Source organism: Wyeomyia smithii, chromosome 2, assembly GCF_029784165.1.
Source record: "Wyeomyia smithii strain HCP4-BCI-WySm-NY-G18 chromosome 2, ASM2978416v1, whole genome shotgun sequence".
Taxonomy (NCBI): Eukaryota; Metazoa; Arthropoda; class Insecta; order Diptera; family Culicidae; genus Wyeomyia; species Wyeomyia smithii.
In genome coordinates, this window is record NC_073695.1 from 41,520,504 (window position 1) to 41,538,232 (window position 17,729).

At 39.1% G+C, this 17,729-nt stretch overlaps 1 protein-coding gene across 3 annotated transcripts; it reads right to left on the reverse strand.

The window, feature by feature from the left end:
- Positions 1-4,222: 4,222 nt before the first annotated feature.
- Positions 4,223-11,934, reverse strand: LOC129723740 (splicing factor 3B subunit 3). 3 transcript variants are annotated; one of them, XM_055678134.1, is made up of 13 exons: positions 11,774-11,934; positions 11,213-11,503; positions 9,625-10,800; positions 8,571-8,878; positions 6,448-8,386; positions 6,221-6,254; positions 5,973-6,028; positions 5,727-5,772; positions 5,477-5,531; positions 5,246-5,294; positions 5,019-5,055; positions 4,589-4,634; positions 4,223-4,397 (listed from the first exon to the last, which is right to left on the reverse strand). In XM_055678134.1, the coding sequence occupies exons 2-5, from the start codon at positions 11,436-11,438 to the stop codon at positions 6,449-6,451; spliced, it is 3,648 nt and encodes a 1,215-aa protein (XP_055534109.1). In that variant the 5' UTR covers positions 11,439-11,503; positions 11,774-11,934; the 3' UTR covers positions 4,223-4,397; positions 4,589-4,634; positions 5,019-5,055; positions 5,246-5,294; positions 5,477-5,531; positions 5,727-5,772; positions 5,973-6,028; positions 6,221-6,254; position 6,448. The 3 variants fall into 3 exon arrangements, with proteins under 3 accessions (XP_055534109.1, XP_055534110.1, XP_055534111.1); XM_055678135.1 differs by lacking the exon at positions 5,019-5,055; XM_055678136.1 differs by lacking the exons at positions 4,223-4,397; positions 4,589-4,634; positions 5,019-5,055; ... (4 more) ...; positions 6,221-6,254; positions 6,448-8,386 and adding an exon at positions 9,018-9,124 and having other exon boundaries at positions 8,741-8,878.
- Positions 11,935-17,729: the final 5,795 nt, after the last annotated feature.

Consider the following 17,729-nt stretch of genomic DNA (forward strand, 5'->3'; position numbering starts at 1 on the left):
AATCACCTTTTAATATTATGTGTAAAACTGCTATGATTTTATTTACACTACCGTTGCTATGAAAGAGTGCTACGTCATACCAATGTTTCGGTGTCATATTTCTGCAGTGTTATAGTACAATTCAATTCCATTTAATCTTATGTCGAATTCGTTTTTACGGCAGGACTATCCCGTCCCGGACTACGCTTTGCAGCTTAAAAAAACACTTTCCGAGCAGTTGCAATGGTGTGCGTATAATACCAGAGGTAGCTGTCACTCTTGTTTTGGTCATTATCGCCATTGTCTTTTATCGCGTTTGTGCTGCTGTACGAAAAAATTTGCCAATTTACTGAAAAATGACAAAATAACAAAATAAAATAAATAAAATTCAACCTGATGTTAGACACGCGAAGAACGATAATCAAAGCAAACCGATTTTGACACATTTTTTTTTATTTTGACACATACATGTGAATGTGTTGGTGTCTTCAAAACTGCACTCTGTTTCTTGCGCGGACTGTCCGGAACAGAAAAAGGGTAGTCCGGGATAGTCCGGAAAATGTAAAAAAAATCACAGGAAGGTTTTATGCAAAGCCACAACCGCAAGGTTGAAGTAGAATACTTTTACAAGAAAGATAACCCGGCTGCTTGCGTGTCAGTCATTTTTTCTAGTAAATAAACGTTGACCGTTCATTGGCAGTATTGTAATTTCTTTTTGTTTGATATTTTGAATGAAGTACATTGAATATTTTTAAATTTTGTGCAAATGAGAAGTTGAAGTGCTGCCGAATTGTAATATGTACATTTAATACGACATCATTAAACGGGAACGGAACAAAGGCTACGGTTATGCAGAACGCGAATGCCGGTGCGATGCGATTTGCCTTACCGTGGTGAAATATACAGCTCTTTTTTAGGCGAAGTAGAGCTATACATTTCAACACATTCCGTCTTGCCGAATCGCATCACGCCGTTATTTGCGTTCTGCATAACCGTAGCCAAACACTAAGCGACGCAAACACGTAATAATAGTCAGAGTATGCATGTAGATGAAGATAATTATAATTAATTTGGATTATAGCGCAAAACGAGAAAATATTAACTCTTCAAATATTAATTTGTGTTCTTCAAATTTCAGTTGTTCAATTTTATATCCGATGAAATGTCTGTTTATATCTGATGAAGCTCTTATATAGGCCAAATGATGCATTCCCAATTTACTAAGTCCATAACTCTGTCGACCGTGCTTGGGAAAGCGCGGTATAACGACCAATCAGAGGTCGAATTTTGTGTTTTGACAAGGCTTAAGAATTTTCAATAGTACAATAGTTCGAATAATAAAATTGCAATTTCATGCATTTGGTTAGAATCTTAGAAGATTTTCTAATCGATTGCTGCAAAAACGGAGGAAATCCATCGAAAACTAACCGATTTATTAGCATTTGAAATTGGGCATATTTCTCACTTTTTTCAGTTTTGGATTTTCATTTCACATCCCTATGTAGCCGAACTTCCTGAGAGAAGTATTCTACTTCAAAAACAGTGATAGGACAAAGTGTAGTCCGCGGGGTAGCTACACCGCAAAAACGAAAACGACATTAAATTCAGTTATTTCCCTACAACAACTGTAAAAATTAAAAAAAAAGTCTGAATGTGCAGTTTCCTGTGGAGATATTAGTGCATATTGTGCTGGAAAAAACATTTTTTTTTTCTTCACAAAGGAAAAAACATTAGTTTATATTGTTTTCTGAGGAAACAGCTCTTACGAAGAAAGCTTATGAAGTTTTGAGCCGTTGACCTTTTCACAGGAGGACGTTTCTACAGACTCATAGCATTTCCAACAGCAGGATTTTAAAATCATATCAAAGACTAGGGTAACAGGTATTCATTTGATGAGAAATAATAATGCATTATTAAAATGAAATAGTTCTAGTTGCTACATCTCCTCAAACCCGCGACCTATGAAACATTTGTCCGATAAACTCATGTGGAGGAAACTGTTCAAGCAGACCAAATATAGTGACGTGAAAGCAGTCCAATTAGAATTTTCCAGAAAAGTAGAGTTAAATATTGGCATTCGGATTGCTCATCTTAGTTTTCTACTAATTCCAATGAAACTAACGATTCGGACCGCCAACGATACAAGCTAGAAACTACAGAAGAAACAAATCAGCGAGCTGTTCATAAATGATGTTATGGTAGTATGGAAGAAAATGCCCAGATCAATTTGATGACATTGAAGCATGAGTTTTGAAAAATAGTTCGACAAAATTAAATTGATCTTCGAGAAACCAGAACGATTGTAAAACTGAGTGCAAATGATGATATTCGAATAATTTCTTCGGTGTTCGTTTTGGATATAAATCTTGAAGCTTTGTTTGAATGTAATAAATGTTCGTTAAAAAATACTGAAATTTTTAATAATGATAAGTGTTAAATTATTCAATTACTAACGTGTCATTTGCTACCTGTACCACATCAACTGCATTTTATCGGTCGTTCAACGAATAACATTAATAAATATTTAAAGTTATCCTGCACTGCGATTTGTACGTTTGTTATGTTTCATTGTAAAAATCACGTGATATTATTAAAGTAAAATGCAATATATGCATAAACAAGAACAGTACGCTCCCCGGGTTTATTCTGAATTTTTTTTTATAAAAACTCTGTAAAAAGAACATAAACATAAAAACGAAAGAGAACGCTATACGATAAAGTAAAGTATTTTGTGGTATGACGTCATCACGGCTCACTCGGATATTGTTTACATTTCTCAACTCGCTACCACAAGTTCACGTATACTTCTTCCTCACCCTATATAGACCATACTGACGCAAATAGGGGTCGACAATAGAATTCACCCCAAGCAAAGTGGATGCTGCGAGAAGTTAGTCTCAGCCTCAACAACGGGAATTCCTTGAAATTGGTGCGACCACCACACCTTAACGGGGGGTTTTCAGTGGTTCTAAGAATGGCGGAAAAAATGGGACACTCAATCGCAGCTGTCTGTCCATCAAAATATTCCTTCGGCTGAATAAAGCTTGTTTGCAGACACACATATAAATATGCGTTCGTCACAATAAAGCAATTTACAGCCGGTAGCGTGATCGTTTAGCCGAATACAACACATCCAACTTAGTATACTCATGGATGGTTTACTTCCGCCCAGCTGGCCCGGCCAAGTGCGTTGTCCACTCTTCTCACATATGGAGGTTACGATCATCTGCATATAAAACGGGCAGCATCGAACAATCAAAATGTTTGACATAACTTCTCGAGCGCGCTGTTATTATCCTGAGCTGAGTGTGTGGCTGGGGTTGAGTGATAATAGCGCGCTGACCGGCAGTAGCAACAGCAGCAGCTGATGAAGCAACTCGAGCAGCTAAGCAAGCAAATCGCACCTAATAGGCGGAACCGAAAGCACGAAACTAACAATTGAAATCATACAGTAATCCCATATCGATCGACTGCGGTATGGCCAAACAGCACAAACCATGTGGTCTGCACTGTGACCGGCATCCGTCGCATCGAACTTGCATGGCGTGTTGTGTTATGTAGGAACCGCCACCACCACCGGCAGATTAAAATCAATTCCTTTGTCGCCGTCAACTATTTGCGCCCATTAGTTTTCAGAGCTGCGTCGAACAGATGTTCACTACGCGGTCAGTTTAATTTAAATTTTTTTTCTATAGGATGAGTATTAGTCATTAATCAATATTTATATGAGAGTTTTGTGCAGTAAAGGACCAATCATAAGTTTTCCACTAATACAAGTGCCGTGCACAGAAGAGTAATTTTATTTGCACAACGTAACTCAATAACTCTCGTTAAAATTTAGGCAAAAACCTCTTCTCAATCTGGAACAATACCGAAAACAGTACTCACCTGCGGGGGTACTTATTGCGCAAGATGCTGTACGCAGGCATTTCTGCTGCAACCAAATATGTGAACCAAACATCAAAAGCCACGTTGCGTGATTCACGGCAAACTGCGAAACCGTAAGGACCGAAAGGGGGAAAAAAGGTAAACAAAACGCCGCATCGTATACCGACCGACTCTCCAACACCTGGGCCCGGTGGAAGAAAGAAAAAGAAAATGCTTCTTTTACGTGTGACGACGAACGGTTGGTGGCGGTGCAGAGAGGGGAAAAATAACTGCAAACACAACTGCAAGGCTGTCATCAGCGCCGAATTCGCGTGAGAAATTTTTCTTTTTTGAGGGTCGTCGACTTCACGCGGTCTGAATGAGGTTTAATTTTATTGTGGACAACTGCTAATTACAACACAGCGAAAATACAAACGGTGATGTGTTTTTTCTTTTCCCTTTGTGGGTTCTTATCCGGCTAAAAATCTAAGCGACGAATAATTGATGATTTTCACTCTGATGTGATGTTAAAGCCGGAGAAAATGATGAACCTGGAAAGGAACAGAGAGGTTTCTTTGTAGCTTCTGAGTAAAAGCAACGCTTTGCGTGCTTTGTGTGGCGCAATCAGTACCATAATAACTAATCATTACAAGTGTTAATAGGTCCGAACTTATATGTATTTTAGTTTATCATCATAATATATTGTGATTATAGAGCAACAGTTAATCAACCGGTATCTTACCTTTTTATTTGAAGAATATAGCGTGAACACGGGAAAGAATAGAAACCTGAAAGAGTAACGAGAAACACTAAATAATTTGGAAGCTGAGAGAAAAAAAAACATCCTAAAGCTGAAGCCGAAACCAAGTGACATTCAAAAAAACACAGCTTTGAGTTTAAATAAAAGTTTTAAATTAATTTAAAACAGGCAATTCAGGCCCCATTTTTGCACCAAAAAGGAGCTCATATACCAATCTTCAGTTTCGAGGAAAAGAAAATATACTAGTCAAAGCAGTGCTCTTCCGATATTCCGTCGGTTTTGAGTGAGAAATCAGCTACTTATTTATAATCATTCTTGTGCCTTGAGCATTAAGGCAGTAATAGCGTATATTAAGTTTTAACATCATTTTAATTAACAATTCTGCAGAGAATTTTATTGCTGTTATGCTTACCTCTTTTCTACTTTTTCTGATATAATTTATTTTTAATCTGAAAATGGTAAAAAAACGAATTGTCAGAATAGGCATTCAATTGTTAATTAACAGAATAGATGCCAAACTTGAATCAGCCTTAAAATTTTAATCAAAGGGTTTCTTTAGTCTATCTTGCGTTAAAACATATTTCATCATTGAAGCAGTTTTTTGATTTGGAAATGACAAAATTAAGGAAAGAAACTTACCGCAAGAATAAGATTTTTCCTTCTCCTCTTTGAATTGAAGTGAACTAATCTGTAATACGAAAAAAGAAAAAATAAACATATAATGAACACCGAAGAGTAGAGAGAAAAATAAAGACTAACATAAATTCAGCTATGAGATTTTAATCAATGGAATTCGTTAGTCTATCTTGCGTTAAAATGTATTTCATCATTGAACTGTTTTACAAGTTTTTTTAAACTAACGAAACTTACCGTTAACCCAAGGTCTTTTTCTGTTTCGTAAAATTACGTTGAAGTAGGTAGTAATCTGTAAAATAAGAAAAAAAAAAACGCTTATGTTAAAAGGACATCTTTCAAACCAAAGCATCGCTCGGATTCATTTATCGTAATCAGCAAAGGTATGTTGTAATCAACAAAATTCAGTTGAAACACGGTAAACCGACGAGCGGTTTAACATCATTTTAAAAAGAGATATCTAAAACATTTGCCAAGAGAAACTTACTTGATTTATATTGGCTGGTGTACTGCAAATCCAAAATACAGTGGAACTGAAAAAGAAAACGATCACTTTCAGCAGATAGCCTTTTGTAACATCTCCTTAACAGAAGTGATAACAATTTAAATCAGTGCTTTTTTAACGTAGTTATAATCAAGGTTGTTCTTTAGGTGTCCAAAGGTCTTTTTTAAGCAATTCATCATGCAATGTATGAAACTGTTACATTACTAGAATCAAAAAATATCAACTCACCTTGTTATCAACGGATACATTATGTTGACATCGATGCACGTCAAAATATGACGAATCTAGAAAGAAATAATGGGACACTGTAAAGTGAAATATATTACCCACTTTCGCAACATTGAATTGAAAATAATTTGAATCAGTGCTTGTAACGTAGTCTTAATCAAGGGCATTCTTTAGGTGTCCAAAGGTCTAATTTAAGCAGTTCATCATGAAAAGTCGATGTGCAGGTACATTTGTAAAAGTTTACTCACCTTCCAAATCTTTTCTAAGCCTTAACTGATTAGTCTGCGAATAAAAAAAAAAGAACTTCATTATTTCAATGCACATTTGCAGCAATACGCTAAGTAGTAGCTTGGCAATTATCAGTAATTTATTAGTAAATAGTAAACAGTGACATTTCTTAAGTGTCCAAAGGTCATAAATTTAGGTCATCACGAAAACATGTCAAATTACGTAAATCCAAACACCAAAATCTCACCTTAGAACGCATATCTGGTACGAATATCTTCCAGTTTTTTGGCCACCTCGTTTGGCGTTCGTCCCAAGTCTGTTGCGATACTCTTCTGCTTGGCCGGGTCCATGGAGGTGAACTGTTCGCACAGATCACCGTCCATGACGTTCTTCACCGGATAGTAGTAGCTGCGGAAGCTCAGATGGTCCCGGCCGCAAAGGGGTGGATTTTCGTTCCGCATGTGCATTTCCAGATGCTGGAAAAAGTCGTAGTCTTCCCGACTGGTGAAGGGCACCAATGCCCCTACCGTTCCACTCATTGTGGCATAGATTAGCGACTCCGAACCACCCGGAATGAGTGTTGCCTTCTGCAGAGACATAATCGTCTCACCCAGGTGGAATGTGCAGATATTTTCCGCTTTCTGCGAAGCGCCATTCAGTAAACCACGGTCCCACAGTGCCTTGTTACCAGTTGGATCTTCGTCTACGTCGTCCGAGACGGAGTGCGGCAGCCGAAGCACAGCGACATTCCCAAATTTATCTGCTGTCGCTACCGTGTCATAGTCCATCAAGGTAGAAGCTGTCAACCATCGAGGGTGAGTATCATCAGCAAAGATAATCAACTGGTTCTCGGTGCGTTTATATTTCACGCAGTAAATCGACTCCTGCACATCGGACACAAATACCCGCGATCCCATCGATTGAATGTTCACAATCTGGTTAGGAATGTGTTTATTCTCACACTTCCGTAGGAGTTTCTTTTTGCCCAAATCGTAGATCCTCAAGACACGACCAACTCCTACCAATACTCGACCCTGGAAGCCGCAAATAGCCCCTGGAGCCTCATCTATCTCAGTTCTATGATAGTGTTCCAGCTGATGCGTCTGGAAATCATATTTGTAGACATCGATGAATCCTCCATTGGTCAGTTTAGGATTCATCTGTAGGTCTTTTGCTACACCGGCAACAACGTACCATTTTTGATCGACTAAAAACCTGACCAACGCCATCGACATAACGGCCTCATTCTGGGCGAGTTGCACCTTCGAATAGGTGTGTCCATTGATCGGATCCATGACTCGTATCTGGGAAGCCCACATGCCGGTACCTGCCTTCGGTGAAGAAAATGTATCCTCCGGCAGAACCTCATTAATAAACGCATCCGCCATCTCATTGGCCAGCTCCTGCTCGTCCTCACCGGCAGCTTCGCGCATTTCGTCAGCCATTTGCTTCTTGCGTACATTTTTCGTCTCTTCCGTATACGCATTATGATCTGTTTCGCTTATAATCAACTTGCCCGTTTCGTTGTGAATCAAAAACCGCTTTGGCGTGTACTCGAGAGGGAATGTAATCTGATTGAAAACTGCTCCCAGCTTTTCGAGGGCCAAAATTCTCAAAGTATTGGTGGAAATCGCCACTATACCTTCCGAACATTGTTCACTTGAGAAACCTGACGCATATTCCAGTGTTTCGTAGGAAAGAGGAGTCAAATGGAACCGATTCTGGTAGTAGTAACTTAACCAAGTTCGACTCGACATAGCTAAAACGGCCTCCGATCCTTGCATCTTGATTCGGAATAGTTTAACGGGTCGGGATCCCAAATATCTTGTTCGAGTATCCGCTAAATCACCGGAAACCGGATCTAGTACTGTTCGTAGCAGAACTCCGTTTGTTAGACCAATGTTCAGATAAATGCAACCTGCGGTTGATACGGTACCCTCTTCGGTTGTATCACCAGCTCCCATCTCGACGATACAAAGCGATTCCGCAGCCGATGGCAACGCCTGCATCGAACGAGGCGACAAGCAATCGCTGGGATCCAATGAAATAATGCGCACGGTATTGTCTGCTAGACCCACCGCCAAAAACCAGGACCGCTGCTCACCAGCAGGAACCGAACCTAGCGCCATACACATAACATCACTTGGCATCTTTTTGCGTTCTGTGTATTCATTCAGTTGACCAGTCTGGAAGCATAAAGGACAAACTCTCATTAGTAATTAGTAATTACTCTAAACATTTGATTCTATGAAGGTTATTAAAGTCAGCACTGCAGGACACCATTTTATTCTTCAAAAGAATTCTGAATCAGGTGTTCATCACGGGAAAAACCGAACGCAATGTTTTACTAACTATAACTCTAAAACTCACCGGATCCATCTCGAAGTAAACCAGTTCGCCACCGGACAGAGCGATAACCACCTGTCGCTGGTTGACGGCACACTTCATGATAGTCTTTTTGCCGGGTGCCTTCCACTCGTTAACACGCTTGTCCGCCCGAATATGACGGATGCCCTCCGGGTAGACCTGCACCAAAGCATCATCACCCAGTGCGGAACAGCACAGTGTCGGTGTCGTGCCAAGAAAGCCACTGTCCGTCACTTCCTCTACCGTGTCACCGATACTCAGTACCAGGGTAGCATTGACGAAGGACACGATGATGTACGCGTCGAATTCGTCTGCAACGAGAGCGAAGGGCCAAGCCGTTACGTTAACAGTAAAGAATCGGAGAAATGCTAGAGATTGAAAGGTTGCCTAACAGAATGGTTGTTCTAATCTGTAATGTGTAGTATCATTTTCCAGTATCGCTTGTCTTACCTATTGGCGAAGATTTAATTGAGGAGTTGTGAGCAGAATTTTGCCCTTCGTTCGCAGACTGTTTGCCACAGATTCACATTTTTCCAACTCAACTCAACCACGACGGTCTGAAAATGAAGGAAAAACTGGTGTTTGTGATAGGGTCTCTTTATGACTTTCTTCGCTCTTCTTTTGAGAGCAGTTTTTTTCTTCTTTTTAGTATCTTTTAATCAAAACACCAGCTTTTGTGATTAATAATACTGACTTAAGATTGAACAAGACAAGCCGACTGACAATGAAAGTGGAAATGTAGCTGATATGGTTTATCTACAGCGATCAGAGCCCAATGGGCAATACGCCAAGGATCAGGAATATATCTACTTCCGTCATCTATCGTCAAGTTTGAAACCATGCCGATGGACGAATTGCTCTTCGACATTGAGGTGCGATGACACATTAAATGGTGGCACCAGTCCTCAGTTTCGGAACCGAGGCCAGATCTCTCCGTTGCTCGGAAGGAGCAGCTTTGACATCCAGCCGGTCCAGGTGATGTCGATTTGTATGGAAACATTTTGTCAGTCAGCTGGCGATAAAAGTTAACACAAAACAACTGCCAAACAAAACTCACCATCAATTCGCTTCTTGACTGTCCAGACAGCGTTCGGATTACCGGGCAGCTCGGAAACCGCCATCTCTGACACCTCCAAACCATGTCGAAGAACTCGAATCGAAGATCGTGGCCCACGTCCACAGGCCAAGTACAACTGGGGTGTATCCTCATTTGCTAAATCCGCTACCTGGCACCCAAGAATTGGCGCGTAAGAATGAATTTCATCAACCATAACCAGATTCTTCAGCTGCCGAGGGGCAAAAAAGAATGTGTCTCCCTCCTCGAGAGGCATAGCAGAACTGAACTCCGGCTCATCATCGTCATCGCCGAGATGAGCAATTTGATACAGATAATGATTGCCAAAGTCACACGCAACAAACAGGAAACCAGTTTTCAATACACACATCGCAGTCGCTGGTGGAACCGTATCAAAATACTTCAGTTTGATCTCCGATACCACATCATCATCAGTTTCCAACGTGACCTTAAAGATATCACCCTGCTCTGTTTGTACCAGGAAAAAGTACATGGACTTGGTTCTGTGAGTTGCCGAACATATAAAGATCATTCCACGTTCGGGATCATCCAAATCATTTCTCCGCCGAGGAATCGGACAACGAATATCATGTTGATCTCCAAGATTCTTGTAAGTCAGATAATTCTCGGAACAAATGAGCACACCAGAAGGGCCATCATTTCCTCCCGGCACGGAGATCAAAAAGTTTGCATGCTCTTCTAGCGGTTCAGAGTACTTTCGAACCACGTGGTTCAATCCAAGATCCAGCTCGTAAAACGTTAAAGTTTGTTGCGTTTTAGCTGCCGCTTCCCCGGTAGGATCCAAATCCGCTTCTTCGTAATCTATTTCCAAACAGGCAAACATTGGATTTTCAAACCCAACATCAACACCAACCATGTGATAGGTTAGGGTACTTGATTTGTGCGCCTCTAAGGGCGAAGAAATAGTCAACCGTGCTTCGGAATCTCGATTCAAAATGTAAACCAGCTTTTGCTTTTCGATAGCGCCAATCATAACGGCACGACCCTTGGGATCGATTGCCAAATATTGACCGGGAACAATCCGACGGCAGCCTGATTTTCCGAACGTTTCCTGGTGTACTTTTTCCAGTTGATTCTTAGCTGCATTGTACTCCAAGATGACGATTCGTCCAGAATCCGAACCGACGACGGCATAATCTGTAAATGACACGTGGCATTAGAGATTGCTCTTTAGAAAAAAAAAAATCAAACTGGTATCTTGTTCCATCAAAACGAATGCGATTAACAAAATAGTCAAATCGCATGCCTATAGTCGAATGGAATTACTATCCCTTGAATTATGACATCCAGCTCCAGATAAATAAGATGCTCAATGTTAACCTATATTCAAGGTTAGGAATTGCTCGATAAAATTGTAACAAAATTTGTCCACGCAAGTTTCAATTTGAAGTACGCTTAAGCCGCACTTCAAAAGCGACATGCGAAGTAGCTTAGATTCTATAGGCACTTCATAAGTTTTCACCCGTGATCCGAATCAAGCAACGCTCACGGGTGAAGCAAGTGGTGCCTTAATCAGCATGCTGTTTAATAATTCTAACAATTTTCTTACCTTTCGTTCCACCGGTCAACCGGAAAGACATTAACGACCGAATCACACCAAAGACTTCCGTCTGTAGGAGTGTATGCACTTTGCCGGTATTCGGATCCGGTCGAACCAGCTCCAAGCTTTTACCCTTCGACAGCAGAATTTCCTGCTGCTTCGTTCCGGCGAAGCAACCGTGCACGGCATGCGTGATGCCGGTGGCACGCTGCAGAATGAAATTGTATAAATACATCTCTCAACAGTCGGGCTGGGCTTGCACGGCAAACTTTTCTACTTCATCATATGCAGGAAGGTATACTGCAAGAAAACAAAATGTCGGATTGATCGATTGAGGTTAGTTTCGTTTTGTGCTGAAAACGCGTTCCTGGAATTATTGATGGTTTTAAAACCTTGTATTTACATTAGTTGTATTGGGAAAGAAAAGAAACTACATTTGAAATAAAAAAAATACATTTTCGTAAATGAGATATCAAAAAAGAATTCATAAAACTAAGCGATTTTTTCGATGCGGCGTGGGTTCAAATGATGAAGATATTAAATAAGACTTCGGGTTTCGAGCTTACTTACCAATCTTCGGAGATTATTATAATCACATTTTAATCTTGAGTTAAAACCTTATTATAGTTAATATGATAGTTTGATATTTTACACGAACTTTCTCTAAACTCAACTAAATCCACCAACAGCTTCCAAGAAAATGAACGAAAAATAGAAATCGGTACCGGAAAAAAGACCTTCATCAAACTGTACTACTGGATATAGGTCAACTGTCATTGCGAACAAAAAACTGTCAAAATTAGGGTTAGTTAAAACTTGACGTAACATATTTTTGATTGCTCAGAGTCAGAGCTGCCCGATTTTATTTTGAAAAATCTTTATTCACCCGTAAAAAAAATCTGCATTTTTCTGTATTTTGTTTTTGTGCTTACATCAGGCTTGGAATCGACCCTAAACATCGCCTGGAACCAAAAAAGATTGGCTTAATTTCTGAAAGAAAACTCAGCTCTATAACCGTGTTTTTCCCTATGAAAGCAATCGAATGAGGTATTTTTGTTCCAAAGTTTTCCCGCTTAGCCAAATGTCGGATGTCCAGAAGAAATCGGAGAAACGCAATTTCCAGCTTAGTTGAATCACAGATAACAGACATCCAAGCTAGAACAAAAAACTCCAGAAATCGTGTGTATGATTTCAAATTCTTACTTCTTTGGAATGCTAACGACATCTTCCTGCAACTTGCGACTTTAACCACTTTAGTGATGGCAGCGCTGGTTTACGGTCGAAGCTGCCAGACGCATGAAAATTCTTACAGATTATACAGTCGCTGTTTATGCAACGATATAACATAGATTTTGTGAGGTTTATGTATCTATTTTTTCAAACCAACACTAAAACAAACAAATTCATCGCAAATATACAGAGGGATTGAATAAAGAAGTCGATAATGCACACATTACGACTGCTCAAAATTTCTACATTTAAAAACGGCAACCATTCTCATTGCGATTATATCGATAAAAGCTAGAAAACTATCGATTTTATCGAATCATTGACCACTAAGTGTTCTTAGCGCCACCATACTGCGTATTGCGACATGCTAAAAAACCGTTGCGTCTTCTTACACATGAAGCAAAGTTAGCTTGGATATCTGTTATCTGTGGTTGAATGTCGGACGTCCATCAGAGGTCGAACAGAAGTATTAAAAGGTCAAAAGAAAAAAGTTGATTGCTGGCAAAAAAAGCGGCTATAGTTGGCTCCGTAATGCCTTGTTCAGACGGTTTACCTACAAACGGCCGAAACACGAGCGGCCGAATCACAAACGGCCGAGTTTCAAACGGCCGAGTTTCAAACGGCCGAATCACAAAAGGCCGAATCATTCGAAAGGCCGAAAAATCATTGATAAATAATGTTGATTCAAATGAAACCCGAAATTTTTCACCTAACGGTGAAACCCAGGCTCTTTCATTCGAATTTATTATTTGTTAAAATAGATTTACACGACTTCTCGAAATTCTTCGAAATTTTTCTTCACTCTAAGTAAAAATTTTTGGTAGCCAACAGCACAACTATACCGAACATTCAAAACTTTACATTCACACACATATGAACTTATATTAACACAAACACACAAAAATAACATGTAATAAATAAGAAACTGATCTTGGTATAATCGAAACGTCACTGTACTTATTTGTAGGTCAGAATCGATTATATATAGACTCGATTATATATGGACTCGATTATATATTGACTCGATTATGTACCATTTTAGGTTCGATTATTTATAGCAGGATTTTTTTTCTTTATTTTAAATATGACTTATCTAGAGCTGAAATGTTGTAAGAAAACGTCCATAAAATACGTAATGCTTGAGGACAATTTTGGCTATTTGATTCGATAAAGTATTACCACCCATGCAAAAAATTCTGAGAATTTATACAAAAAAGATGGTTTCGAAAATATTATTTTGTTTCCTTGTTCATTGTTTCCGTTCTCTAACTGTTTCATAAAATGAAAAAAAAAATTGAAAATTGATTTTGTTAAAAATTTAATGCAACACACTCGTGGCCTTCGGCCAACTCGATTGTCCGGGGCGCACGCTGTCCTTACTCGCTACCGCTCGTTCGGACGTAAACTAGGGGATTGCCCCTATGCTTCAGTAATCCGGGCAATCCAGTAGATCAGTTGTTTGCATGCGAGAGACCGCCGCTTCCGACGGGTCCGTTGACAGCTCGATTGTATGGGATATTCGATAATATGGATGGTGATATGGCCTCGATAGCACGAATCGCCTGATATCAGGTGATATTCGGTGTAGTGTGAACGGGGTATAAAACATTAATTTGTATTGTGCCATGTCAAATAAATGTTGTGTGAACAAAAAAAAAGAAAAAGCGTTGGTTATCGGCAACGCAAATAAAAATAAAATCAGCCACAAATATTCCATGTTGAACACAGATTTTAAAGCCTGCAAATTTTAATCCGGGACAGTCAGACTGCATGTAAAAACCGAGAAAATAAAGTAAAAATATTGCTCGCTTTTCCTCTCACACAAAATCATCCGCAACGCACACACTGCATACTGTGAATAAGGCTACCCACGAGACAGTTGCGATCAGCTGATTTTAGTTTGTTTTCAACTTTTGACAGCCTCAGGTATGTTCGAGAGATCGCAACTTGGATGCAAATCGTATCGTACAGCGTGAAAAACGAACATTGTCCGAATGGTTGCTCTAGTATTACAAGTGGCAATCCAAGTAGCAATCTAAACAGCAATTAAATATTACTTTAGATTTTTTTCTCCGACATTGAAAGATTTTTTCTCCGACATAAAAAGATTTTGTGTTCGGTTGTATTTTGGTGTAGCAACTTGAAAAAAAAAAAACAATAACAAACGTACAAGCAGTGCAACATCATCCGTGAATTGCCTTATGCGAATCGGACAGTTTGGCGGCTATGTGGAAAACACATTCGAAAAACTGAAAACTGATATTCGGATTAAATTTCTGTGAGGCAGAGCTACATGTTCTTCAAAAAATTCGATTTAAATCTGTACAAATCTGTATTAAAAATCAAAATTCTGTATGAATTCTGCATTCTGTTTCTCTTCTGTATACTTGGCAACCCTGATCAGAGTCTATGTTCTCCCTAATGCCTTGTTCAGACTACGTCGGATATCACCTGGTATCGCCAGATGATATCGGATATCACCTCAAGCGTTCACATTAGAGTGAGCTGATATGATTCGACATTTGCTTTGGTAATTGAAAAGAGAAGAAAACAAAAACAAGTCAAAGCTAAAACGAGACAACAAGAGCAATGGGATTAGGATAGAGATGTCAGCGAGTTGGCTCGCACCAACGCGAACTCTCATATGCAATTGTCAACATGTGCGGGATGAAAATAGCAAATATCCTTCCTTTTTTCTCGCATGCAACGCGAAGTTCGAAATTTGTAGGGTTGTGTCAAAAGTCTGTTGGCCGTGTTGCCAACTGCTTGAAAAGTGGTTATTATTGGTTTTCGAACATAATATCCACGATAGCATGTAGCCGAGGTGATATCCGTTGACAGATCGATTGTATGGGATATCAGGTAATATGGATGGTGATATGGCCTCGATAGCACGAATCGCCTGCCCGCATAATCAAAAACCATTGCTGAAGCGGTAAGAACTTTAACTGTACTTAATGAAGTATGGTAACTGTTCGTGATAATATCTTTTATCAGTTATTACTGTACTAAATTGAATGACTTGAACTATTGAGCTACAATATCAAATTCAGTATCCCCAAATAGGATAGTGAGCACTATTTGTTCACCACACCTTCAACGGTTGAAGCTCCATCGAGAAACGAAGAGATATCTTCCAGCAAACGCTGTAGTCGCAGGTTTTCGTCAAACTATAATGGAAGGTAATCAAATTGGTCACAAATCTTCCGGCTTTAGTATTATACAATATTTTTTTCTTTCCAGTATCTCCGAGCAGAACGAAGTTGAAGTCGACATTGCACGAAGAATGCAAAACAGCGCCCCTCGCAGCCTGGAATAATACGAATACGACTCCTCACAAAGAGAAATGTGCTACATGGCTGGAAAGTGATGATATTTGCAGGTGAAAAACAAAAACATCTTTTTTTCAAAAAATAAAGCAATCGCCACTAACAATCTTCATAATATTCAAAACAATATCACGACTATTCCACGAACGATTATCAGAATATAAATCAATATAAATATACCATTCATGAAATGATACCTGAACTTTTGGATTATTAGTTTAGCATATCGTGATAATACCGAAAACAATTTGTTCGGGAAAATCGCTGTTTTTGAATGGTAACCATATGTGACTTTTTTATAAATGGTTAAGATACTATACGGGAAACAATTCGTGTATGGTATTTGTTTATGCGGGTGATATCAGATGATATGCGGTGTAGTGTGAACATGGTTTAATGCTCTTTACATATGAACGTGAATGAACGAAGTTCGTTCAACGAACCTAATCATTCTATTATGTCGACCCATATCGATTTTTATTGGAATCCACAGTATTTTAACGTGTTTCGGCACTTGACGTGGATAAGCTTTGAAATCTGAGTGTAAACCAAAGTGTAAGACACTTGATTTTGTGCTGTGAACTGAAACGCAAGTGTATGTCACGTAGATATGAAATGTTTCATCTATAGACCTTTTTACGTACGAATGTGTTAGTGCCACTAGTTGGAGAAAATATTTATAAATAGCTGTTTTGTTTGCAATGCTATGTTCTAGCAGCTGGACAAAAATTCAGTTGAACACTCATTATATGTTTTAAACTTGTTTCTGAATAAATTTTCTCATTCGTGACCAGAAGGCGCTAAATATAATCGACCAAAAATGGTGAAAAAGTGATAAAAGTCGAAGCAACGAGATGCGATGATTTACAGGTTGGGAGAAACAAAAGCAAATTTACACGGGTTTACACGTTTACTAGTGTGCGTAAGTGAAAAGTCACTTATCTCTATTAGCACAAAAGTAAGTGGAATCCACTTGGCTGTAGCGTGTAGATTTTTTACAGTGTAGTATGGAGTCGCGCAAGATTGAAACCATATTGTGATTTCAGAGAAAAATTAGAATTTTGCGCTCTAACTGACAACCGCAACTGACAACCGAAAATGACAATCTCAGACAGCACCGATAAAAATGCGACTCATGAACTTGTTTGTCAAAGCGTATGCACTCTTAATTTACTTCAATTGAAATTGAATAGCATTGAAGCCGCCTTGATTCCTTGCCCTCGACTATGCAGCAGAGCCGCATTGATATGGTTTGCAATCAGAATGTTCTACGAATAAACTAGTTATAATCCATCATTTGATGTTGCTTAAACAGTATGCAATATAATATGGTTTTCATTGACTGGTGAATGACCGCCGGTTAAAACCTCAACAAAAAAATGTGTCGATGAGATATATGGGAAAAAGATCTCTGAATTTCGTTCAGAGATTTGGAGGTACGGGTCAAGAGTTTCGTCTTCTCGAAAGAAGTCACTATTCTAATTTTCAGCACAATCGGACTTCGGGAAGTCGTGCGGGTAAAATTATACTTTTTTATCAATAAAAAAATGTTCGATGAACAAAAATTGTGGTGCCAAATTCCTTAGAGATGCAATAAACGTTAAAATCTATTTTTTTTGTAAGATATGGACCACTGCGACCATTATTTTGACCTTTTGTGGTAAAAAAAAATATTTATATATTTTTCTGCTGGGAAACTTTCTCAGCTTTAATTTATTTTTACCATTGAGGACATTTTTCGAAAAACCGAAGCTTCTGAGCCCTACCGCTGAACGAAATTCGAAGGCCTAGTTTCCCCATAACTTCTGTTGGTTCCAGCTTGAGAATTTCTATGCTTCAGAAAGTCTTTTTTTTTGAAAATTTGTTTCCTGAGTTAACATAGATGTTTTCCAGTACCGCAAAAGTGTACAGCGCATCGTTTCTATGTCTGTCTCCTGCATCTTCAAAATTGAGCTTTATAGACATAG